The 26,937-nt window shown below is 40.4% G+C and overlaps 1 protein-coding gene and 1 long non-coding RNA gene across 3 annotated transcripts; both read right to left on the minus strand.

Annotated features, from left to right (window-relative positions):
• Nucleotides 1-12,396: 12,396 nt before the first annotated feature.
• LOC110928886 lies at nt 12,397-17,951 on the minus strand. Of its 2 annotated transcripts, none has more exons than XR_004868169.1 (3): nt 13,741-13,868; nt 13,222-13,275; nt 12,397-12,710 (listed from the first exon to the last, which is right to left on the minus strand). XR_004868169.1 is itself a non-coding variant. In XM_022171967.2 (3 exons), the coding sequence occupies exons 1-3, from the start codon at nt 17,947-17,949 to the stop codon at nt 12,694-12,696; spliced, it is 588 nt and encodes a 195-aa protein (XP_022027659.2). In that variant the 5' UTR covers nt 17,950-17,951; the 3' UTR covers nt 12,397-12,693. The 2 variants fall into 2 exon arrangements, 1 of the variants encoding a protein (XP_022027659.2); XM_022171967.2 differs by lacking the exon at nt 13,741-13,868 and adding an exon at nt 17,433-17,951.
• A 1,462-nt stretch (nt 17,952-19,413) lies between these two features.
• Nucleotides 19,414-20,900, minus strand: LOC110935065. Its single transcript, XR_002588840.2, has 3 exons — nt 20,754-20,900; nt 20,235-20,288; nt 19,414-19,727 (listed from the first exon to the last, which is right to left on the minus strand). It is a non-coding gene; the product is annotated as an uncharacterized LOC110935065 (long non-coding RNA).
• Nucleotides 20,901-26,937: the final 6,037 nt, after the last annotated feature.

Genomic DNA, 26,937 nt, shown 5'->3' on the forward strand with positions numbered 1-26,937 from the left:
ATAATTGAGGCTTTTACTAGAAAGAAAAGATTCCTAAATGTTCGTAATAAGGTTACAAAGAGGGTTGAGACGAAAATGTTAGAGTTTCCGGCCAAAAATGAGTTTTCCGGCCAAAAATGAGTTTCCCTGCTAAAAACGTTTTTCCGGCGACCGGAGACTAACGTCGTTAGGGTTCTGTTAATCAGGGTCCATTAGAGACCAATATGTTAATAGTTGGGCTGCCAGTGGTTATTTTTAAAGTTGGGATTGTTAGCGGCCAATGACGAATAGTTGAGATTATTAAAATTCAATATTCCTTATATGTAAAAGTTATTAAGGGATTGGTTCAAGCAAGAACTCCTTCCAGTTGTGAGAACTTAAGAATCAAATTAGAGGCCACCATTAAGCCACATATGCATTTCTTTTATTGTAGGAAGGGCAGTTTGGTAACTTTACCCCCTGCAAATTCTTATTATCCCTTGCCTTTATATCCCTTTCTTTCTCTCTCTCCCCTGTTTTTCAGAATCCCAGATCTAGAATCTCTCGACTCTCTCTCTTGCTCATGCTAATGTTCCCACAAGTAACACATAAGGCACACACACACGTAATACAATACCAATTTCGCATAATTCGAGTTTCGAGTTCGATTGATGAGTCGATTAGCTTGATTATTGATTGATTAACTTTATCGCATTGTTACTTCCTACTATTCAAGGTCGATAAACAGTCGTATTGATTAAACATTCGATCACTTTGATTAGACAACACTTAATCCACATAATACAAAATATGAAAATAGACTAAATATAGTCAAAGAAGTCAAACTTTGACTTTGACTTTGACATTCGAAAACACGGGGTGTTACAGCCTCCCCTTGTTTAGGGAATTTCGTCCCGAAATTAGGTTGAAAGCTACACAACACCGTGAATTATTTTACCAATTAGATGCTTCAGATCTTCATTTAAACAACTGCGGGTACTTGGCCTTCATGTCGCTTTCGAGTTCCCAAGTGAACTCTGCGCCTCGTTTGCCTTCCCATCGAACTTTCACGACAGGGATGCGCGAGCGTCTGAGTTGCTTGGTCTGGCGATCCATGATTTCAACAGGCTTTTCTACGAAGTGTAGCGTTTCGTTTACTTGAAGATCATCGAGCGGTACGATTAAATCATGGTCAGCTAGGCATTTTCGGAGGTTAGACACGTGGAAAGTCGGGTGGACGTTACTAAGTTCTTCCGGTAGTTCGAGTCTGTAGGCGACTTTTCTGATCCTTTCCAGAATCTTAAAAGGTCCAACATATCGTGGCGCTAGCTTCCCTTTCTTGCCGAATCGGACCACACCCTTCCAAGGTGATACCTTCAGGAGTACTTAGTCGGCAACGCCAAATTCAAGGGGCTTGCGTCTCATATCGGCGTAACTTTTCTGTCTATCTTGAGCTTTAACCAGGTTGTCTCGAATATGGAGGATTTTGTCAGTCGTTTCTTGCAAAAGCTCAGGACCGGTTAATTGTAAGTGACCGATCTCGTGCCATACAATCGACGATCGACATCTTCTTGCATATAGGGCCTCGAATGGTGTCATTTGAATGCTGGCATGATAACTGTTGTTGTACGAGAATTCGACTAGTGGCAGGTGTTTGTTCCAACTACCACCGAAGTCTATGACACACGCACGGAGCATATCTTCAAGAATACGGATCGTTCTTTCAGTCTGTCCGTCGGTTTGAGGATGGAATGCGGTGCTTAGATTAAGCGACGTACCAAGAGCTGCTTGAAACGTTTCCCACAATCGCGAAGTAAACCGAGCGTCAGGGTCTGAAATGATGTCACGAGGCGTACCATGATTACAAATGATCTCGTCAGTGTAGATTCGGGCTAGTTGTTCCACCTTGTAGTCTTCCTGTATTGGCAAAAAGTGGGCTGATTTGGTCAAACAATCAACTATAACCCAGATGCTGTCGTGACCAGATGGCGTGGGAGGAAGTTTGGTTATGAAATCCATAGCTATACTCTCCCACTTCCATATGGGAATTGGAGGTTGTTCGAGTAAGCCAGAGGGTCGTTGATGTTCAGCCTTTACTCTTGCACAAGTTAGGCAACTTCCAACATACAGAGCAATATCCCGTTTCATGCCCGGCCACGAGTACTTGTAACGAAGATCCTGGTACATTTTATCGGCACCGGGATGAATAGAGTATCGGGATTTGTGGGCTTCGTTCATTATAATCTTTCACAAATCGGTTCGCTTAGGAATCTAAATTCGGTCCAGATAATAGAAAATCCCATTCGCTTTGCTTACAAGCTGAGCTCCATCATGATAGATCCTTTCTTTCTTCAAAGTACGCTCGTTGAAACAAGCATGTTGGGCTTCGCGGATAAGGGTTTCGATATTATGCTGGGCTTGGGTATTGCGAATACTGAGCAGATAACTCTGTCTGCTGAGCGCGTCGGCAACAACATTTGCCTTGCCTGGGTGATAACGAATCTCACAGTCGTAATCGTTAAGAAGTTCTACCCATCGGCGTTGACGCATATTAAGTTCCCTCTGATTAAAGATGTGTTGTAAACTCCTGTGATCGGTGAAGATCGTACACTTGGTACCATACAGGTAGTGTCTTCAAATCTTTAATGCAAAGACAACTGCGCCTAGCTCGAGGTCGTGGGTTGTATAGTTCTTCTCGTGGATTTTGAGCTGACGAGATGCGTAAGCTATAACCTTGTCTCGTTGCATAAGAACACAACCAAGTCCAAGGTTGGAAGCATCACAATAGACAATGAAGTCGTTGTTTCCATCGGGCAACGTGAGAACATAAGCATTGCAGAGCATATGCTTGAGGGTTTGAAAGGCAGACTCTTGTTCAGTTCCCCAAACAAAAGGCTTGTCTTTATGAGTAAGGGCGGTAAGCGGCACAACGATCTTAGAGAATCCTTCGATAAATCGTCGATAATAGCCCGCTAGTCCGAGAAAAGAATGAACTTCAGACGGGTTCTTAGGCGTAATCCAACTCTTAACTGCTTCAATCTTCGCGGGATCGACATGAATACCTTGACTATTAACGATATGTCCCAGAAATTGGACCTCCTCTAGCTAGAATTCACACTTGGAGAACTTGGCATAGAGTTGATTCCCCTAGAGTAGCTCGAGAACCAAACGTAGATGTTGCGCGTGTTCGGCTTTCGATTTGGAATAGATCAAGACATCGTCAATGAACACGATGACGAAACGGTCTAGGAACGGCTTACACACGCGATTCATCAGATCGATGAAAACCGCGGGTGCGTTGGTTAAACCAAAAGGCATAACAACGAATTCATAATGGCCATATCGAGTTCGAAAAGCGGTTTTGGGGATGTCTTTCTGTAACACCTCGAAAATTTATGTCCAATAATGTATCGACACGTGTCATGGACTTAAAACGTACAAAGGATTGATTTAGAAGGACTAAAGTTGACAAACAAGAAATCTATGTGTGTAAAAGGATTCAAAATGTCAACAATGAGTAAATATATCTTTCAATAACCCTACATGATGTTTATACCCTTAAACGAATAAATCATGGATCATACGAAGCTAATTGTGAAAGAAAGTGAGGAATTACAAACTACAGGGGCTAAATGTGTCAACATGTTTAAAGTATACCTCTGAGTGATCTTTTAGCAAACCCAAAGCTTTGTAATGGTTAATTATACTCACAAGAATGTGTGATAAAAATTTCACAAGGTTTCGATGAAGTATGAGAAAGTTATGACAATATTCGTATGCGAGGGGTTAAAAGCGTCAAACCGCAAAAGTATGTCAATTCGTAAGGTATCGGACCTTCCGGAATATGACCATGAGTTTAGAATACTCAATTTAACCTTAATATAGTTTAGATATAGGCTTAGAGGTGTTTGGTGCGCAAAAATAAACTTTTATGTCATGCAGGGACTAAAAGTGTCAAAAAGTGCACAAGTTTGCATTTTCGCGCATATCTTGCATTCTGAATATCCCAGGACACCCAAAAATTTATGTAAGCACTAAAATATTTTATTTTAGTGTTTGGCTTGATAAAATTCCATTCGTCGCGTAATTTGGATCGTTTTTAGCGTCCGTCCGTGTTTCGTCGTAATTAGCCGAACAACGGGACCGTACGACCGAACGAACCGACATCCAGCATATTTTTGAGCATGTTTCATGTTCCTTATGCTTAGGCATCATTGTAGAGCCTTAAAAATGGTTTATCGGGCCTTAGAAGTGTCGGAAATGACTTTTGGAGGTGCAGGGGCCAAAACTGTCAAGTTTTGAAAGATTGCATGTGCTGTGCAGGTCCCTTACGGACCGTATACAGGCCATACGGTCCGTATAGCATGCCCAGTTCCAGAATTTTAAAAACCAGCTGTGGTTTTGCTTCCCTCTCACAATTCTTGATTCTATGGGCTGAATTAGGGACACCCATGGTTTTCTAAATCAGTGGGTATACTTGTAGGGCTGAGATCGAATCCCGTTTACCGAGGAACGATCCTAACGGCTCTCAAAATCCTATAAATACCCCCCTTTGATTTGGGTTTCATTGCACCATTCATTCCTTCTAATTTCTCTGCAATCTTTGAGGGTCTTGAGCTTCTTGAGAACCTCTCTCAGTCCTTTGGACTATTGTAAGTGATTCTTTCATGCTTAGTTTATTTGCTTGCATTTTAAACCGAAAAGTCAAGCGTTATCGATAAATGCTTTGACTTGTAAACGGTTAAGCCATGGTTCGAAGCAAACATGGCTACGTGACCGTAATTAGGTAGGTGTTAAACCCTCTAAAGGGCATCTCCTAATTACCACGTTTACTTAGTTTAATTGTCGGGTCAAATTAAAGTCAAACGGGTTTGTTTTAAATAATATTAATAATTAATAATGAAGAAGTTATAAAATCAGTTTTGCCACTTTAAAACTTGGTAAATATTAGTTGAACATGTCTAAGCATGTTCAACTCGACAATTCTAAGTATAGGTACGGTTCACAACCGAAGGTCGCAAAGTTTGACCTTTGCTTTGACTTTCAGTTCTGACCCGAATTAGCTTGAGTTTAGTTATGCCTTAGGGTCTCTTGTGACTATGTTATATGTTAGTATAACCTCCCAAAGTTATACTACTTGGTTCTTTAGAATTAAAGATTATTACGTGTTTCCATAATGCCGAAATGTTGACCATAATGCCCTTTGATATTAAAACGAGAACTAACCGGTCTAAGTCTAAGCTTAATTAAAGACCCGTTAGGATTCTGATAGGCTATTAAAAAACCTTCGTTCCAGATTAGGAGCCCAGTAAAAGCTATCTGTACTTTCTGATTTGATATACGGCTGGGATTGAATTTATATTCAGCTCAGGTAAATACTCTTAACTTATTTTCCCTATATGGGCTTGGGATACGATGCTATAAAAGTACCGCTTGGTCGGGTGTATGTAGTCATTTAAATCAGATTGTGATTGATGTATTTACATAACCTGTTTGATATGTATTATTTGGTGTATGGCCCTTGGGGGTTAAATGACCATGTCCCGGATATCCTTGGCATCATTCATGAAATGGCCACGACCTAAGCACGGGGTGTAGGCGTACACCTGACAGCTACATTATGTAAAAACTGGTATCCCACTATAAGGAATCGACCTTGTGGGCATTATACCTGTGGCGTGTCAGTTAACTTAAGTCCGGCCCTACAAACCGGCCCTAATGGACGACAAATGAGTAAAACTGTATACAAGATTATTTTGAATAATTGTCCCAAGTTATATAATATTTTTGCCGAAGTGCATTTAAATCAATTTTCAAACTCTTTTCAAAATGAGCCAGTTAAGTTGTATTTACCAGTGCAAACTGACGTATTTTCCAAAAAGGCTAAGTGCAGGTACTAGACGAAATAGGCTGGCTACTCCAGGCATCAATACTCAAGTCTCGCAAGCTTTAGATGTCAAAGTCTGTTGAACAGTGTTCCTTTTTAATTGATCCGCCTGTGGATCTGTTTCGACTGTGTTGTAATACTTAAACATTACATCTTGTTCAGTTGAAATAAATCTTTATCTTTTGCTTCCGCTGTGCATTTTATATGTTGTGTTGTTTTACTATGATGATATCAATGACGTCACGATACTCCCCACCGGGCCCACCGGTGACACGTGGAAAATTGGAGTGTGACAGGTTGGTATCAGAGCCAACACTGAGTGAATTAAACACTAGCCCTTTATGTTTAATCTCAGTTACACAATTGCACATTCTTGAGTCTAGACAAGAACATAGGACTAATCCTAATTCGTTATATTTTGTTTCCTTTGTTATTTTCTGATTAGCCCTTGCATGGGCAAGTCGTTTCGGTTAGAAGTCCCATTTAGGGCAACCATTTCTATTATAATATCATTCCTTTTTATAAGATCTACCATTATGATAAAATGGCAAAAATCTAAAAGGACAAGACCTAGCCATGTGTCACCTCAAGACAGGGCCAAGATGGTAGTTCCTCAATTAGATTCAGATCCTTGCTAACATCTCAAATTAGGATTGCTCTGCGCTTAATGTTAAAAGAATCTTAAAGGTAAAGCCTAGCCTAATTGTCATTTCAGACATGGCCAAGATGGTATGACCTGTTCAAAAGATTCAAAGCCTTTTTAACATCAGAAAGCATGTTAATATGCTTGACGAAGTGTGATTCGATAAAATCACATAAGTCATTATTAAAAAGGGTTGTTCTAAATTCCCTTATTTGTATAATCATCCCTTAAGGATGAAGTGCCCACGGGCTATAATTAACGTCCTCTGGGACTAAAGACAGTGGTAGCCTGCAACTCCCTGTCAAGAAAAGGAAATGAACTTTGATTCAAACCTTAATACCTCGATTCTATAAAATCCTGGTTTAATAATTAAATCTGTCCGCGTGGCTAGGCCTTTTGTGCTATTATATATAATTTAGGGTTATCCTGGATAATTAACTAAAATGGGTATTATAAACCATAGTTAATAAATCATTTAAAACAATAGAACTGTATAAGCTTCTATATGTAAACCTTGCCCTTGTTTTCTTTTATGTAGCAATTAAGGCTACATGGCAAGGTCGGAGGAAGTAAACAGTCATTCTTTGGAAAGCCGCGATGATGATAGGGTTAATATAACCAAAGGCGAGCTCCGTACACTGATTGATACAGCTGTGTCTAAAGCTGTAAAGGAGCAATTCAAGGAGGTTAGTGAGACGTATAGTAGAACTTCTTCGGTACCCCACTCTAAGTCTGTTCCTAAGACTCATTCAGAGGCTCATTGCAAGCCACCCTCAAAGAAGGATGGACCTAAGAAAGAGGATGTCGAACATTCCTCAAACCAACATAGTGTTCCATCCAAGAGAATAGTGTTCGATGATGAGCCACGTACCAAGTCTTGTACTTATAAGTACTTTGTTTCCTGCAAATCCCGGGATTTCACTGGGGAGAAAGGAGCAATTGATTGTATGACCTGGTTAGATGAAATGGACACTGTTGTTGATATCATCGGTTGTGCTGAAAGGGATATAGTGAAGTATGTATCCCAATCATTCAAGGGAGAGGCTTTGGCATGGTGGAAGTCTCTCATTCAAGCTGCTGGGAAGATCCCACTCTATAACATGTCATGGGAGCAGTTTGTTATTCTCATTAAGGAGAACTATTGTCCACAACATGAGGTGGAAAGGATTGAATCAGATTTCTTATCACTGGTGATGAAAAATTTAGATTGTCAAGCTTACCTCACCAGTTTCAACACCATGTCTAGACTGGTTCCCTATCTTGTGACACCAGAGCCCAAGAGGATTGCTCGCTTCATTGGGGGATTAGCCCCAGAAATCAAAGCCAGTGTTAAGGCTTCGAGACCTGCTACTTTTAGATCAGTTGCTGATCTATCTCTATCCCTCACCTTGGATGCGGTCAGGTTAAGATCGCTCAAGAACTCTGAAGAGAGCAAGAGGAAGCATGAGGAGGATAGCTCACGAGGGTCGGAGAAGAAGCACAAGGGAAACACTGAGTCTAAGAAGTTTGGGTCTGGAAAAGGTAGTCAGCAAGCAGAGGAAAAGCCAAAGTGCTCAACTTGCCAAAAACGCCACTTTGGTAAGTGCAGGCTTGAGACCAAGTCTCAATCAGGACCACCTGCATGTGGGTTGTGCAAGTCTAGGGAGCACAAGACTATTGACTGCAAGAGAATTAAAGATGCTACCTGCTACGGCTGCAACGAGAAAGTGCACATTAAGTCCAACTGCCCTAAATACGCCAAGAAGCCTGAGGAAACGAAGAAGACCAATGCTAGGGTCTTCCAAATGAACGTACATCAGGCAATTCAGGACGACAACGTGATCACAGGTACTTTCCTCATAAATGATGTATATGCTAGAGTACTGTTTGATTCGGGAGCTGATAAGTCATTCATAGATGATAAGTTCTGTAAGTTGTTGAATTTACCTGTTAAAACCTTAAGTGTGAAATATGAGGTGGAGTTAGCCGATGGAACCTTAGAAACCGCCTCAACCATGTTAGATGGATGCGTTATATCTTTTAGGAACCACTCTTTTCCTTTGTCCTTGCTTCCTTTAGAGTTAGCCGGATTTGATATAGTATTGGGCATGGATTGGTTATCGCATAACCAAGCCCAAATCATCTGCAACAAGAAGCAAGTAGTGATTAAGACTCCGTCCGGTGAGTCACTTACCATTCAAGGAGATACCCAACACGGATTGCTTGAGCAAGTGTCTATGCTCAAGGCATCTAGGTGCATGAAGAAGGGTTGTGTCATTTATATGGCACAAGTAACGGTCGACGAGCAAAAGCCCAAGATTGGAGATATTCCAGTCATTTCTGAATACCCTGAAGTTTTCCCTAAAGAACTACCTGGTTTGCCACCAGATAGGCAAGTGGAATTCAAAATTGATATCATCCCCGGAGCAGCGCCTGTTGTGAGAGCACCTTATAGGTTGGCACCAACAGAGATGAAGGAATTGAGGACGCAGCTAGATGATTTGCTAGACAAGGGTTTTATAAGACCTAGTTCATCTCCATGGGGAGCGCCAATTTTATTCGTCAAAAAGAAGGATGGATCAATGCGTCTATGCATTGATTACCGTGAGCTTAATAAGGTTACTATCAAGAATAGGTACCCTTTTCCCAGGATCGATGATCTATTCGATCAGCTTCAAGGGGCAAGCTACTTCTCCAAGATTGATTTGAGGTCAGGCTACCATCAATTGAAGGTTAAAGATGAAGACGTACACAAGACTGCGTTTAGGACTCGCTACGGTCATTATGAGTTCTTAGTGATGCCTTTTGGGCTCACTAAACGCACCAGCCGCATTCATGGATCTCATGAATCGTGTATGCAAGCCTTATTTGGACAAATTTGTCATTGTCTTCATCGATGACATCCTCATCTACTCAAAGAGTCAAGCTGACCACGAGAAGCATCTCCGTTGTATTTTGAAACTGCTTCAACAGGAAAAGCTCTATGCCAAATTTTCAAAATGTGAATTTTGGCTTCGCGAAGTCCAATTCCTTGGACATGTTGTGAGTGAGCATGGTATCCAAGTAGATCCCGCTAAAGTTGAAGCTGTCATGAACTGGCAAGAGCCAAAGACGCCCACGGAGATTCGCAGTTTCGTAGGATTGGCCGGGTACTACAGACGATTTATCGAGAACTTCTCAAGAATTGCAGCACCCCTGACTTTGCTAACTCGCAAGAATAGTAAGTTCAATCGGGGGCCTAAGCAGCAAGAATCCTTCGATATATTGAAGCAAAAGTTGAGCAACGCTCCTGTTTTGACGTTGCCTGATGGAATTGATGAGTTTGTAGTATATTGTGATGCATCACACACCGGGATGGGGTGTGTGCTTATGCAGAAAGGCAAGGTCATTGCCTATGCTTCACGTCAGTTAAAGGTGCACGAAAGGAATTACACCACCCATGACTTGGAGCTGGGTGCCGTTGTATTTGCACTAAAGCTTTGGAGGCATTACTTGTATGGAACGAAGTGTGTAATCTACTCAGATCACAAGAGCCTTCAACATTTGTTTAATCAGCAGGACTTAAATATGAGGCAGCGACGTTGGATGGAAACTTTAAATGACTATGATTGTGAAATAAGATACCATCCAGGTAAGGCAAATGTGGTTGCTGATGCTTTAAGTTGAAAGGAAAGGATAAGGCCTATAAGAATCAATGCCAAGAGCATTGAGATAAAGAATAATTTGAATGAAAGATTGTTAGCAGCACAGAAGGAAGCAGTGCTGGAAGCTAACTATCCTAATGAGAAGCTAGGAGTAACTGAGGAGCAGTTATCCTACGGCAAGGACGGAATCCTAAGGTTGAATGGACGAATATGGGTTCCAATTTATGGAGGACTTCGGGATGTTATCCTCCAGGAAGCCCACAGTTCCAAATATTCCGTTCATCATGGAGCTGATAAGATGTACCAAGATTTAAAGGCGAATTATTGGTGGATAGGCTTGAAGAAGTCTATAGCTGCCTATGTAGCTAAATGCTTGACGTGTGCTCAAGTCAAAGCTGAACATCAGAAACCGTCAGGTTTGCTACAACAGCCTGAAATTCCCACTTGGAAATGGGAAATGGTGACAATGGATTTCATCACCAAGTTGCCAAAGACTAATAAAGGAAATGATACTATTTGGGTGATAGTAGATAGACTGACTAAGTCAGCACATTTCCTACCCATTAAGGGAACCTACAGTTCTGACATGTTAGCCCAGTTGTATGTTGATATGATTGTATCTCTGCATGGAGTACCAGTGGCTATTATCTCTGACAGAGATACCAGATACACGTCACATTTTTGGAAAAGTTTCCAACAGTATTTGGGCACGCATTTAAATTTCAGTACGGCTTACCATCCTTAGACGGATGTGCAAAGTGAGCGTACCATTCAAACCCTGGAGGACATGCTACGTGCGTGTGTGATTGATTTAGGCGATAGCTGGGATAAGCCCCTGCCATTGGTCGAGTTCTCCTACAATAATAGCTACCATACAAGCATTCAGGCTGCGCCTTTTGAGGCATTATATGGTAGGAAATGCAGAACGCCCATCTGTTGGGCAGAAATAGGAGACACTCAATTATCAGGACCTGATATAGTTTTCGAGACGACGGACAAGATTGTCCAGATTCGTGATCGCCTGAAAGCTGCCAGGGATAGGCAGAAAAGTTATGCTAATAAGATGCGAAAACCTCTCAAGTTTGAGGTTGGTGATAAGGTCCTACTTAAAGTATCACCCTGGAAGGGAGTGATGCGATTTGGTAAGAAAGGTAAGCTAAGTCCGAGGTATATAGGACCATTCGAGATCATCGAATGTGTTGGATCAGTGGCTTACAAGTTAAACTTACCTGAAGAGCTCAGTGGTATTCATAATGTATTCCACATGAAATGCCTAGCTGATGAATCACTAGTCATCCCACATACAGATATGCATATAGATGAGAGCTTGAAATTTGTGGAGAAACCTTTGTCGATTGAGGATCGACAGGTTAAGAAGCTTCAGAGGAAGCATGTGCCTATTGTAAAGGTTAAATGGGATGCCCGTAGAGGTCCCGAGTACACGTGGGAGGTAGAATCCACAATGAAGGAAAAGTACCCTCATTTATTTCAGTAAATCTCGAGGTCGAGATTTCTTTTAAGGGGGTGAGGATGTAACACCTCGAAAATTTATGTCCAATAATGTATCGACACGTGTCATGGACTTAAAACGTGCAAAGGATTGATTTAGAAGGACTAAAGTTGACAAACAAGAAATCTATGTGCGTAAAAGGATTCAAAATGTCAACAATGAGTAAATATATCTTTCAATAACCCTACATGATGTTTATACCCTTAAACGAATAAATCATGGATCATACGAAGCTAATTGTGAAAGAAAGTGAGGAATTACAAACTACAGGGGCTAAATGTGTCAACATGTTTAAAGTATACCTCTGAGTGATCTTTTAGCAAACCCAAGGCTTTGTAATGGTTAATTATACTCACAAGAATGTGTGATAAAAATTTCACAAGGTTTCGATGAAGTATGAGAAAGTTATGACAATATTCGTATGCGAGGGGTTAAAAGCGTCAAACCGCAAAAGTATGTCAATTCGTAAGGTATCGGACCTTCCGGAATATGACCATGAGTTTAAAATACTCAATTTAACCTTAATATAGTTTAGATATAGGCTTAGAGGTGTTTGGTGCGCAAAAATAAACTTTTATGTCATGCAGGGACTAAAAGTGTCAAAAAGTGCACAAGTTTGCATTTTCGCGCATATCTTGCATTCTGAATATCCCCGGACACCCAAAAATTTATGTAAGCACTAAAATATTTTAGTTTAGTGTTTGGCTTGATAAAATTCCATTCGTCGTGTTACGCCCCAATCCTACTATTAAATACGTACAAATAAGTAGGAAAATATTTTTGAAAATTTCGACATGACCTATTCGTTTGGACATCATTAACCACCTGTTTTACAAACCAAACTTAAACACTAAACATTTCTGACAAAAACCCAAAACAAACAAACAAGTTCACATTGGTCACGACATGATTTCCATCTACCAAATTTTTTTACCCTACGACAAAGATGACAACATACTAACTAGACTTAAATACAAAAGACCAAGTCTTAAACCATTCCAAAAAGGGGCTTAACAACGGAAGCGAGAAGCGGGCGTAAACCATGTGTGCACGTTCCAAGTCGTCCAATCGCCTAAGTCGAGGATTTACCTACATTAAACATCAACTTTAAAAAGTTAGTAAAGGCGCTTATTTAGTCCACAACACCAACATAGTAATTACAATCAATATATATATATATATATACGTCCATTTCTTCTACGCATTCGATTACCCATTTAATGGGTATGACATACGATCTCATAATGAAATTTAAGCATTTCGCATTCGATCCGATAATATCGGGTTATTTGCTTTCAACTTAAAATCGTTTGTTCTATCCGTATAACGGATTGAACCTTCTTGCATACAATTTTGCTTACATGACCACCCGTTCTAGACGGATGGTCTCATATCCTCACTCGACCTAGTCGTAAGGACCGGTCGGTTTGCATAACTTAGCATAATCCTTCTTTAGCATAAACGAATCCGCAAGGGATCTACCATTCTTTTACTAGCATTGCAATTAACCATAACATAGGATAATTCTCATAACAAGGGTCGTTAAATATAATTACTAACAAATAAATAAAAAGTAAACTTTCGTATGAACGGATCATACCTCGATCTTGTGAACCTTCCGTTTTCTTAGCACTTGAGCCTTCTTCCTTCACGCCTATACCAATACATAATTTCATTGTTTTAGTACTCCGATTTCATTTCGTTAATTCCTCTATATTACACATAATTGCTCTTTCAAGCATTTCATCAAACACCTTGTGTGCGTTACACTAAATAAGCATAATGTACAATTATTTGAAGCATAGTTTACTAATTCACCTACATAACATCATTATACAACCAATTTTCTTAAAACTTTTTACTCTACATCAAATTATCTAGCATTCAAGTAATTCAAACAAGATCATATAACAAGAATACATGAATTCATAATCACTATGATACTCGTTAACCATGACACAATTCCACCAAGTGGGTTTCTTTCAATTAACTAAAATTGAGCATGATTCCTACACTAGGGAGTGCCCTTATCATCTAAACAACACAAATCATGCCACGGATCTTGTTCGGGTCGAAACCCCTTTCTCTAAAATTCACCAAATTCAAAAATTCGACTTACCAATCTACTAGATATGCTTAGAGGTTTGAAGTTTTAGAACATGCAGCAATTAAACTTGATTTCTCCTTGTCAATTGCTGAATTCTTGCAAGAACAAGGTAACCCTTGTTTTTCCCTGCCCTTGATCGATCCCAATTACGCACACAAGAGTGTGTTTTTGGGTTTACCAATATCAATCCTTAATTATAAAAATTTTACACATTAACCCCTTCTAATTTGATAAGCATTTAAATTAAGCATTACTTCAATTTCTTAACCTATTCTTTTATCATAATCCCTTAATTAGGTTACTTTGTTCATTTTTATTTAATTTAATTAAGTACCGGGTTTTTGGGGTGTTACAAATCTACCCCCCTTAAAAGAGGTTTCGTCCCCGAAACCTGGATATATAATAAATCTTAAATGTGCACATACCAAAAAGAAAGGGATAGTGTCTTCTCATCTCATCTTCCGTCTCCCATGTGAGTTCTGAACCCTTTCGGTGTTGCCATTGTACCAACACCTGTCGGACCGTCTTGTTGCGGAGCTTCTTCAACTTGACATCTTTGATGGCTATTGGTCTTTCGATATAATTCAACCCCTCGTCCAACTCAATGTCATCGAGAGGTACTAACGCGGTTTCATCCGCAAGACATTTTCTCAATTGCGACACGTGGAAGGTATTGTGAATTCCGTCTAAAGTAGGCGGTAATTCTAATCGATATGCAACCCTTCCAACACGAGCCAAGATTTTAAACGGCCCAATATACCGAGGACCTAATTTACCCCGTTTACGAAAACGGATTATGCCTTTCCATGGTGACACCTTCAATAGAACGAAATCTCCAACTTGAAATTCGATAGGACGCTTCCTTTTGTCTCCATAAGCTTTTTGTCGATCCTGGGCTGCCTTCAAACGTGCCCTAATCAATTCAATTTTCTCATTTGTCATTGCTATTAAATCATTTGGCGCGAGCTCCCTTTGCCCCACTTCACCCCAACATACGGGAGTTCTACACTTCCTCCCATATAGTAATTCGTATGGTGCCATTTGAATGCCACTGTGGTAACTATTATTATAAGAAAATTCCACTAGTGGTAAATGGTCATCCCAGTTTCCCCCAAAATCTAAGGCACACGCCCTCAACATATCAATAAGTGTTTGAATGGTTCTTTCTGACTGACCGTCAGTTTGAGGGTGGTAGGCGGTACTTATGTGCAATCTCGTTCCCACGCTTTCGTGAAATCTTTGCCAGTAACGAGAGGTAAATCTAGTATCACGATCTGAGATGATTGACACAGGCACCCCATGTCGAGACACGACCTCATTCATGTAGATTTCTGCCATTTTCTCGGAAGAATAAGCTTCTTTAATGGGTAGAAAGTGGGCGCTTTTCGTAAGTCGATCTACGATTACCCATATTGTATCATACCCCTTTTTCGTTCTTGGAAGCTTGGTTACCAAATCCATCGTTAGTTCTTCCCATTTCCACAACGGTATTCCCAATGGTTGTGATTCTCCGTAAGGCTTTTGGTGTTCTGCCTTCACTTGAGAACACGTTAAGCATTTTGCGACATACTTGACGATATCGCGCTTGTTGGTTTTTAAATCTCGATACATCTTTGTAGCCCCAGGGTGGACCGAATATCGTGACTTATGTGCTTCATCGAGTAGTGCGGCCTTAACTTCACAAAATCGGGGTATCCAAATTCGGCCGAATCGCGTCTTGAGCCCGGTCGAATTTTCTTCTAATTTATCAATAACACCTTTTAATCTTTCTTTCCTTAAGTCTTCTGCTCCAAGAGACTTTCTTTGAGATTCCCGTATCGTTTCAAGTAGTCGTGGCGTAACTACCATCTTCATGGACTTCACACGGAGAGGAGACGGATACTCTTTTCGGCTTAACGCATCGGCTACCACATTTGCTTTCCCCGGGTGATAGAGGATATCACAATCATAATCTTTGATAAGTTCTAGCCATCTTCGTTGCCTCATATTCAAATCTTTTTGTTCGAAGAAATACTTGAGGCTCTTATGATCCGAATAAATTGTACATTTCGCACCGTATAAGTAGTGTCTCCAGATCTTTAAGGCGAACACTACTGCTGCCAATTCCAGATCGTGTGTTGGGTAGTTCACCTCGTGAGGCTTTAGCTGCCGCGACGCATAAGCAATAACCTTTCCCCTTTGCATCAAAACACAACCTAACCCCTGATGGGAAGCATCTGAATAAACAACCAAATCTTCAGTTCCATCTGGCAACGTCAGGACTGGAGGACTCGACAATTTCTCCTTTAATATACGAAAAGCCTCTTCCTGTTCCTCACCCCACACAAATTTTTCTTTCTTTCTCGTCATTCTGGTTAGAGGTAGAGCTATCTTCGAGAAATCCTGTATGAACCTTCTATAGTACCCGGCAAGGCCCAGAAAACTTCTTATCTCTGTCGGGTTCTTCGGAGAGACCCACTTCATTACAGCATCAATCTTTGAAGGATCAACTAAAACACCTTCCGCATTGATCACGTGACCCAGGAATTGCACCTCTCTGAGCCAAAAGGCACATTTTGAAAATTTTGCGTAAAGTTTCTCCTTGCGGAGAATTTCAAGTACTTCACGCAAGTGCATTGCATGTTCAGCTTTGCTTCGCGAATAGACTAAGATATCATCTATGAACACGATTACCGATTTGTCTAACATGGGTCGGCACACCCGGTTCATAAGATCCATAAACGCAACCGGCGCGTTCGTCAATCCAAAGGACATGACTAAAAATTCATAGTGCCCATAACGGGTTCTAAATGCAGTCTTTGGAATATCCTCCTCCCGCACTCTAACTTGATGGTACCCCGAACGCAGGTCTATCTTGGAGAACCAGCTCGCCCCTTGTAATTGATCAAAAAGGTCGTCAATTCTAGGTAAAGGGTTGCGGTTCTTTATGGTTAGTTTGTTTAATTCTCTATAGTCGATGCACATGCGCATCGACCCGTCTTTCTTTTTAACAAAAAGGACGGGTGCTCCCCAAGGCGACACACTCGGGCGTATGAAACCCTTATCTAGAAGATCTTGCAACTGTGTCATTAATTCCCGCATCTCGGTGGGGGCAAGTCTATAGGGAGCCTTCGCAACAGGCTTCACACCCGGATTTAATTCGATGCGAAACTCTATCTCCCTTTCGGGAGGAAGTCCCGGCAGTTCTTCCGGAAATATATCCGGAAATTCGTTCACGACCTCAACGTCTTCAAGCTTCGGGAGGGTTTGTCGGGCATCTCCTACATAAGCTAAGTATGCTCTACTCCCGTTAAGCACGTACTTATAAGCTTGGACCAAGGTACACAACTTGGTTTCCACGTTTCTTTCTCCTTGAATACTTAATTGTTTTCCACTTGGAGCTTGAATAACCATCACTTTAGTTTCACAGTTAATCTCCACATGGTGTCGCGCCAACCAATCCATCCCCACGATCATTTTAAATTCCCCCAAAACCATGGGTATCAGGTCGATGTCAAATTCTTCATCTTCTATAGTGAATTTACAATTTCTACAAACCTCATGTAACGTATACATCTTGCTATCGGCTATTTCTACTTCTAAAGGCATTGGCATTCGTTCGATCTTAAAGGACGGATGTTGTATGATTTCATTCGAAATAAACGACATAGTAGCTCCAGTATCAAATAGAACATAGACCGGTATGGAGTTTAGTAAAAAGATACCTGAAATCACATTCGGGAGAGACTTGGCTTCTTCGGATGTAATTTGGTACATTCTACCCTTGGCCTTAGAACCTTCTTGTTTCTTATCTTCCTTCTTCGACTCTTGCTGGAGTTTCGGGCACTCAGATTTGATGTGCCCCTTTTCGAAACAGTTGAAACAAGTTTTCGGGCTACTCGGACATTGATAAGATGAGTGTCCCTCCTTACCGCATTTGTAACACCCTTTCTTGCCTAACAAACATTCCCCCGTATGAAGTTTTCCACAAGTCTTGCACGGCGTGATACCACTCTTCGACTTATCCTTTCTTCCTTGCTCTTGATACTTCCCCTTTTTGGTCGGGGTCGAACTTCCACCTTTTTCATTGGGTCTCTTTTCTCCACGCTCTTCTTGCCTCTTGATCTCGATTTCTCTATCCCGCGCTAGATTGATGAGCTCGTCAAGAGTCTCACACTTCGAGGGAGTGATGAACTCCCTAAATTCTGCCTTTAATACGCCATAAAAGCGATTAATCTTCATCCTTTCAGTTTGCACAAACTCTCCACAAAACTTCATCTTATCCAAGAAAATGTTTGATATCTCATTTATCGTCTCGTTTCGCTGTCGGAGGCGTAAGAAATCCTCTTGAATCTTATCAATGGCTGACTGAGGGCAGTGATATTTTATGAAAGGATCCTTAAACTCCTGCCAGGTCATTGTTTGGAGCCTCTCTTCACCTATCTCTTTACTGTGTGCATCCCACCAATCTTTTGCCTGAAAAGTGAGTTGGCCGGTGGCGAACATCACCTTATCTTCGTTATCACAACGACTTCGAATGAACACTGCTTCTATATTTGAAATCCATCTTTGGCATGCGATCGGATCAATTTTACCATCATACGTTGCCGGATTGCACGCCATAAAGTCTTTATACGTGCATCGTCGTTCCTTACTTTTACTTCTAGACCCCTCAAATAGTTCTTTCAATTCCTCGATCTTACTGGTCATCATAGCATCCACAACCCCCAGAACTCGGCTTTCTACCTCCTGAGCCAACCGTGGAAGATTGGCTTGCATAACCCCTTCCGCTACTTCCGTAACTTTGTTCTCGAACGCTTCTTGTCTAGCCACATCGTCATCATCATTAACGTTGCTTGCATCAGCCATCTATACAACAGCATATCTTTGTTTAATACAAATCACAAACTTTCGGTATATATCATTGTTCATTAATCAGCATTTACTTATTCCATTTCATGTCATTTGGTTCATTTCTGTTATACTTTCACATTTCAAGCCTTTATCCATTTTTAAGATTTCCTCCATTTGTCCATAACATTCGACGCATTACTTTCGGCTTTTATGGTTTCATTCGATTGTAACCTCTATCCGTGGTTACATCTATCCTTATAGGTCTTATATGGGCATTACCCGACAAGGAAATAGGCTTTCAATCAATTCGGGAACTCGAAATACGAAAAAGGACATCAATTGAAAAGTTTCAGCAAACCAGACTTCCGCTAGCCGTCGGCGACGGCCTAGTCTCCCGTCGGCGACGGGTTCAGGATTGTGGCGTCGGCCACCTTCACCCGTAAGCAGGTAAGTAAGGCGTCGGCACTTGGGGGGGCGTCGGCGACGGCCAGAGGCCCATCGGCGACGGCCTCTCCTCTGCTGAAACGATGCTGAACTCATTTTAGGCTTTTCCGACCATTTCCCGAGTATATTTCCCGCTACCCGGGTCCAGGGGTTTCTTATTTTACCCATCTTATAACTTCTTAGCATACTCAATCTTAAAACTCATTCGTGACGCATTATACATACTCATACTAAACAAATATTTAAAACTTTACCTCGTTGACGATCTCGGAACGAGCACACCTTCGCGAGAGCCATTGGTTTGAGTTCAAGCGCTATTATTCCAGCTCGAATCCCTCAAACCTAGGCTCTGATACCAACTTGTTACGCCCAATCCTACTATTAAATACGTACAAATAAGTAGGAAAATATTTTTGAAAATTTCGACATGACCTATTCGTTTGGACATCATTAACCACCTGTTTTACAAACCAAACTTAAACACTAAACATTTCTGACAAAAACCCAAAACAAACAAACAAGTTCACATTGGTCACGACATGATTTCCATCTACCAAATTTTTTTACCCTACGACAAAGATGACAACATACTAACTAGACTTAAATACAAAAGACCAAGTCTTAAACCATTCCAAAAAGGGGCTTAACAACGGAAGCGAGAAGCGGGCGTAAACCATGTGTGCACGTTCCAAGTCGTCCAATCGCCTAAGTCGAGGATTTACCTACATTAAACATCAACTTTAAAAAGTTAGTAAAGGCGCTTATTTAGTCCACAACACCAACATAGTAATTACAATCAATATATATATATATACGTCCATTTCTTCTACGCATTCGATTACCCATTTAATGGGTATGACATACGATCTCATAATGAAATTTAAGCATTTCGCATTCGATCCGATAATATCGGGTTATTTGCTTTCAACTTAAAATCGTTTGTTCTATCCGTATAACGGATTGAACCATCTTGCATACAATTTTGCTTACATGACCACCCGTTCTAGACGGATGGTCTCATATCCTCACTCGACCTAGTCGTAAGGACCGGTCGGTTTGCATAACTTAGCATAATCCTTCTTTAGCATAAACGAATCCGCAAGGGATCTACCATTCTTTTACTAGCATTGCAATTAACCATAACATAGGATAATTCTCATAACAAGGGTCGTTAAATATAATTACTAACAAATAAATAAAAAGTAAACTTTCGTATGAACGGATCATACCTCGATCTTGTGAACCTTCCATTTTCTTAGCACTTGAGCCTTCTTCCTTCACGCCTATACCAATACATAATTTCATTCTTTTAGTACTCCGATTTCATTTCGTTAATTCCTCTATATTACACATAATTGCTCTTTCAAGCATTTCATCAAACACCTTGTGTGCGTTACACTAAATAAGCATAATGTACAATTATTTGAAGCATAGTTTACTAATTCACCTACATAACATCATTATACAACCAATTTTCTTAAAACTTTTTACTCTACATCAAATTATCTAGCATTCAAGTAATTCAAACAAGATCATATAACAAGAATACATGAATTCATAATCACTATGATACTCGTTAACCATGACACAATTCCACCAAGTGGGTTTCTTTCAATTAACTAAAATTGAGCATGATTCCTACACTAGGGAGTGCCCTTATCATCTAAACAACACAAATCATGCCACGGATCTTGTTCGGGTCGAAACCCCTTTCTCTAAAATTCACCAAATTCAAAAATTCGACTTACCAATCTACTAGATATGCTTAGAGGTTTGAAGTTTTAGAACATGCAGCAATTAAACTTGATTTCTCCTTGTCAATTGCTGAATTCTTGCAAGAACAAGGTAACCCTTGTTTTTCCCTGCCCTTGATCGATCCCAGTTACGCACACAAGAGTGTGTTTTTGGGTTTACCAATATCAATCCTTAATTATAAAAATTTTACACATTAACCCCTTCTAATTTGATAAGCATTTAAATTAAGCATTACTTCAATTTCTTAACCTATTCTTTTATCATAATCCCTTAATTAGGTTACTTTGTTCATTTTTATTTAATTTAATTAAGTACCGGGTTTTTGGGGTGTTACACGTCGCGTAATTTGGATCGTTTTTAGCGTCCGTCCGTGTTTCATCGTAATTAGCTGAACAACAGGACCGTACGACCGAACGAACCGACATCCGGCATATTTTTGAGCATGTTTCATGTTCCTTATGCTTAGGCATCATTGTAGAGCCTTAAAAATGGTTTATCGGGCCTTAGAAGTGTCGGAAATGACTTTTGGAGGTGCAGGGGCCAAAACTGTCAAGTTTTGAAAGATTGCATGTGCTGTGCAGGTCCCTTACGGACCGTATACAGGACCATACGGTCCGTATAGCTTGCCCAATTCCAGAATTTTAAAAACCAGCTGTGGTTTTGCTTCCCTCTCACAATTCTTGATTCTATGGGCTGAATTAGGGACACACATGATTTTCTAAATCAGTGGGTATACTTGTAGGGCTGAGATCGAATCCCGTTTACCGAGGAACGATCCTAACGGCTCTCAAAATCCTATAAATACCCCCCTTTGATTTGGGTTTCATTGCACCATTCATTCCTTCTAATTTCTCTGCAATCTTTGAGGGTCTTGAGCTTCTTGAGAACATCTCTTAGTCCTTTGGACTATTGTAAGTGATTCTTTCATGCTTAGTTTATTTGCTTAGCGTTTTAAACCGAAAAGTCAAGCGTTATCGATAAATGCTTTGACTTGTAAACGGTTAAGCCATGGTTCGAAGCAAACATGGCTACGTGACCGTAATTAGGTAGGTGTTAAACCCTCTAAAGGGCATCTCCTAATTACCACGTTTACTTAGTTTAATTGTCGGGTCAAATTAAAGTCAAACGGGTTTGTTTTAAATAAAATTAATAATTAATAATGAAGAAGTTATAAAATCAGTTTTGCCACTTTAAAACTTGGTAAATATTAGTTGAACATGTCTAAGCATGTTCAACCCGACAATTCTAAGTATAGGTTCGGTTAACAACCGAAGGTCGCAAAGTTTGACCTTTGCTTTGACTTTCAGTTCTGACCTGAATTAGCTTGAGTTTAGTTATGCCTTAGGGTCTCTTGTGAGTATGTTATATGTTAGTATAACCTCCCAAAGTTATACTACTTGGTTGTTTAGAATTAAAGATCATTACGTGTTTCCATAATGACGAAATGTTGACCATAATGCCCTTTGATATTAAAACGAGATTCTTAAAAATGTGAAAGGACAAAAACCTTTATTACTGATTCATAAACATGTCCACAAAATTTCACATCAGTTTGAGGTCTAGATTAGGAGTTATGCTCATTAGCGTAATTAAGAAGCTTTTTAGTAAATAAACCGCATAATTAGCATATAGCCTATCTAAACCCAAATTTTAATACCAAACTTATTACCCACTGATGTAATATAATATTTTGGGGTTTTTGAAGATTTTTATTTATTTATAGGCTGATCGTAACCTAGAGTTCTAAGCCTTATTCGGTAATTGCCGGTTTTGCCCTTTTAGGCTATAAAATGAGTTTTACAAAACCTTTTGACCCCAAACCTTTTTATACGAATCTAATACGATAAATAAAGTACTTTGAGCCTTCTAGAATAATAAAAATATCAGCTTCCCTTTTAGAACCCGGAAATAGCTCAAAATCACCTATTTAAGCGTTTTTAACGCATAGTGTATATTGAAACCATTTTAAATCTATAAGACTTGATACCTACTGTTGTTTTAAGTAAATTTTCATACTTTGGCAGTAAGCAAAAGTCTTCAGCTCAGCATCCCAGTTTTGACCTTTTAAGCCTATGTGAAATTACCAAAATGCCCTTAAGATGCATAGTTCGGTTATAAGTGATAAATTTCACATATAGGTCATACCCTACTGATGTAACATTAGTAAATTAAGTATTTTTACTGATTTAATTAGACCCGAAACTTAGATTACTATTTAACCTCTTTTGTAACCTTTAAAATGACCAAAATACCCCTACGGGGCATAAATTGGTTTTAAACTCGTTTTGGGCATAATGGAAGATATCATACTGATATCACAACATATCAAAGGCATATTAACTTATGGAACATGTTCATGACTCTTATGGTTACCCGTTACGCATGTTTCGCGTTCGGATCGGCTTATGTAACTAGTTTGCATATATTAGCCGAAACGGGTCAAACCATATCGTTTTTGTCTCAAAATCCAGAATGTGTTTAAGTTACCCATATTAAACAAGCATGCAAGCTTGTCGGGTCAAAACCACATTCTAAACCGGTCTTCGCTTTATCATGCGTTTGAACCGTGTATTCCTTTTGAAAACTAACCGGTCTAAGTCTAAGCTTAATTAAAGACCCGTTAGGATTCTGATAGGCTATTAAAAAACCTTCGTTCCAGATTAGGAGCCCAGTAAAAGCTATCTGTACTTTCTGATTTGATATACGGCTGGGATTGAATTTATATTCAGCTCAGGTAAATACTCTTAACTTATTTTCCCTATACGGGCTTGGGATACGGTGCTATAAAAGTACCGCTTGGTCGGGTGTATGTAGTCATTTAAATCGGATTGTGATTGATGTATTTACATAACCTGTTTGATATGTATTATTTGGTGTATGGCCCTTGGGGGTTAAATGACCATGTCCCGGATATCCTTGGCATCATTCATGAAATGGCCACGACCTAAGCACGGGGTGTAGGCGTACACCTGACAGCTGCATTATGTAAAAACTGGTATCCCACTATAAGGAATCGACCTTGTGGGAATTATACCTGTGGCGTGTCAGTTTACTTAAGTCCGGCCCTACAAACCGGCCCTAATGGACGACAAATGAGTAAAATTGTATACAAGATTATTTTGAATAATTGTCCCAAGTTATAAAATATTTTTGCCGAAGTGCATTTAAATCAATTTTCAATCTCTTTTCAAAATGAGTCAGTTAAGTTGTATTTACCAGTGTAAACTGACGTATTTTCCAAAAAGGCTAAGTGCAGGTACTAGACGAAACAGGCTGGCTACTCCAGGCATCAGTACTCAAGTCTCGCAAGCTTTAGATGTCAAAGTCTGTTGAACAGTGTGTCACACCCCCAAAATCCACACGCGGAGTACCACCGCTTGGAGGCGTGACATGACCAGGATCAAGCCATCAATCATATCAAACATAGCATTTAATAATAATAGTGGGTACGACTGATGTTCAAAACCAAACGTTGTATATGTAGCGGAAGCATTAAATGTAAAACCCAAAACATAAGTATCAATGTGTGAATGTAAAAGCGTTTAATAATCATTCACGTGTTCTTGTCCACAACGACCCGCTTCTCCTCTGGTGCAAGCTCCAAGTATACCTAAGGTCCTGCAAGGCATGCAACAAATAATCAACAAACTAGTTGAGCGAGTTCACAGAAAGTAAGTTTATAACATAGTGCATAAGTATAACTAGTGGGGGCTTCCCATACTAGTGTGTACTAAAGGTGGGGGCTTCCCAAACCTTGTGTTTATATTATCGGTGGGGGCTTCCCACGTTTATCCTTACTAATGAGGGCTTCTCATCAGTGGTACTTACTAGACTAACTTCCAACCATGTGTTCTTCTTTACCGAGAACAGGAATACGTACAGGGTCACGTAGGCTTTACGTGACGTGCCCTTCCCCGAGGACAGTGGTACGCGTGGGGGCTACGTAGGCTTTACGCAGCGTGTCCTTCCGACCCGGAAGACAGTAGAAGGTATTGGGTTACGTAGGCTTTACGTAACGTGTCCTCCCGACCCGGGAGACAAATGGCAAATACTGGGTTACGTAGGCTTTACGTAACGTGTCCTGACTATACTGAGGACGATGGTCTATAGTCTAGTGAATGCGTAAGTACGAGTAACTCTTTCAATATCAACATATCGAACCCAATTCCCAACCCGGGAATCCCATGCCTTGGCTGTGTGAACTCACCTTGGTTTGCTCGGCAGATACACAAATAAAAGACTCTTGAACTAAGGGTGGTCAACCACGTCCTAACAGGGTTACCACACAAGTCAGGTTCGGTTCAAATAGTGCACGTATACATCATGGCAAACACGTAAGCACGTAAACAGTCAACACATTAAATACACCACTTGTGCGATTCGGATGGTTGGGCCAAAGAGCTTGTGCGAGCCCAACCATCTTGTGCGATTACATGACTAAGCCCAATCTATACCCGGCCCATCATACACATAAGCAGTTTGAACATTCACGGCCCAATAATTATCATACAATTTGTGCGATCCAGTTCATGTTGTGCGACCCGATTAAATTAGTCCAGCAATAATGCCCAGCCCAAATATAACATGCGGCCCAAAATAACACGAAATGACGTTGTGCGATCCAGCTGATCTTGTACGATTCAGCTGGGTTGTGCGAAGCACTTTGGGCTGTCCGGCCCAATAGTTTAAACTCGTGTGATCCAATTTCGTTTAGTGCGATTAGGAACCCTTGTGCGATCGGGTTTCCTTGTGCGAATGGTTCATCTTGTGTGATCAGGTCCACTTGTGCGAGTGGACCTGTTGTACGTGTGATCTTGTGCGAGTGGACCCCTTATGTAACTAAAGGTCTTGTGCGGCCGATTATTAGGAAATCAGTTACAATTATTCAAAGTTTCCAAGTTTATCATGATTGTCAATTAACATAATTCCAAGTATTTGGTTACCCTAGTATCGATCAAACAAAACAATTGCAACACCAAATCATATGAACCCTAAACAAACATTCATGAACAAATATTAAAATCATTCAACTTGATATATTATACTATCATGCAAACCATCCGAACAAGTAAACTGATTCATCCAAGATGTGTAACAATCCAGCCGATTAACATCTATTCGGTACTAATCATCTAGTCTAAATCATCCCAGCCGAGAACATATACATTCGGTTATAGTTAGGATCATAACATCATCACATACAATCACTAACATACAATCAATAATATCACACGGATCATACATAACACAATCAAACATACTAACATCATACAACCAATCCGATAATCCAAAATCAAAGCATCATTTAACAAGCAATTTAATAACAAACACTAACCGGATTACGAGTAGTAAGGATGATCCGAGTAGTGTGGATCTTGTGCCGTCGGGTTCCAAGCAAACGAGAGAGAGAAAAATAGCGACTAGGGTTCTTGTGTGTGATGGTGTTTTTGTGTAACAAATGAAATCATAAACCCCATAGGGGTGTTTACACGTTTGGAGGGAGTGGGCCGACTCTACCTTGGGCCGCCCTTAAGTCCAATTTCAAGTGTACAAGAGGTGTAGCCCGAAAGGCTTGTGCGGTCGGGTGTAGTTCGTTCGGGTTGGGCTCGATTAATACACACATAATAAACACACATATTAAACATAGCACATATCAAATAATCATTCGCTTCGTAAGTCAAGTTCATATAGTCATGACATGTTCATAAACGTTACACAAACATAGGTCTAGAGTTCGAGTTGTCACATTATCCCCAACTAATTGGAAATTTCGTCCCGAAATTTGGTATGCACTCACTGAGGAAGCTAGGTAAACTGTATTGTTTACTGATTTTCCTGGGGTGTCACATCCTCCCCCCGTTGATCTGGAATTTCGTCCCGAAATTCCGAAGTAGTAGCTTCAGCCTCAGTAGTGGTTGCATTGGTTTCGAATAACTGGGGGTACTTTTCTGTCATCCTGTCTTCGCGTTCCCAGGTGTACTCTGGGCCACGTTTGGAGTTCCAACGAACTCGAACAAGAGGGATTCTCTTGTTTTTGAGGACCTTCACATCCCGGTCCGTGATTTCAACTGGTTCCTCGACGAACTGCAACCGCTCGTCGATAGTGAGTTCCTTAAAAGGAATGATGAGGGTTTCATCTGATAGGCACTTCTTTAAGTTCGACACATGAAAGACATT

The sequence above is a fragment of the Helianthus annuus genome, chromosome 1 (genome assembly GCF_002127325.2).
Source record: "Helianthus annuus cultivar XRQ/B chromosome 1, HanXRQr2.0-SUNRISE, whole genome shotgun sequence".
NCBI classification, from domain to species: Eukaryota; Viridiplantae; Streptophyta; class Magnoliopsida; order Asterales; family Asteraceae; genus Helianthus; species Helianthus annuus.

Excerpts from the sequence above, each read along its gene's own strand:
- LOC110928886 (XM_022171967.2), bottom strand. The coding sequence starts at position 17,949 with ATGAAGATTAATCGCTTTTATGGCGTATTAAAGGCAGAATTTAGGGAG. Across the intron at positions 13,276-17,432 it reads TCTCCCGAATGTGATTTCAG|GCGTGAAGGAAGAAGGCTCA; the intron begins GTATCTTTTTAC and ends GTATTGGTATAG.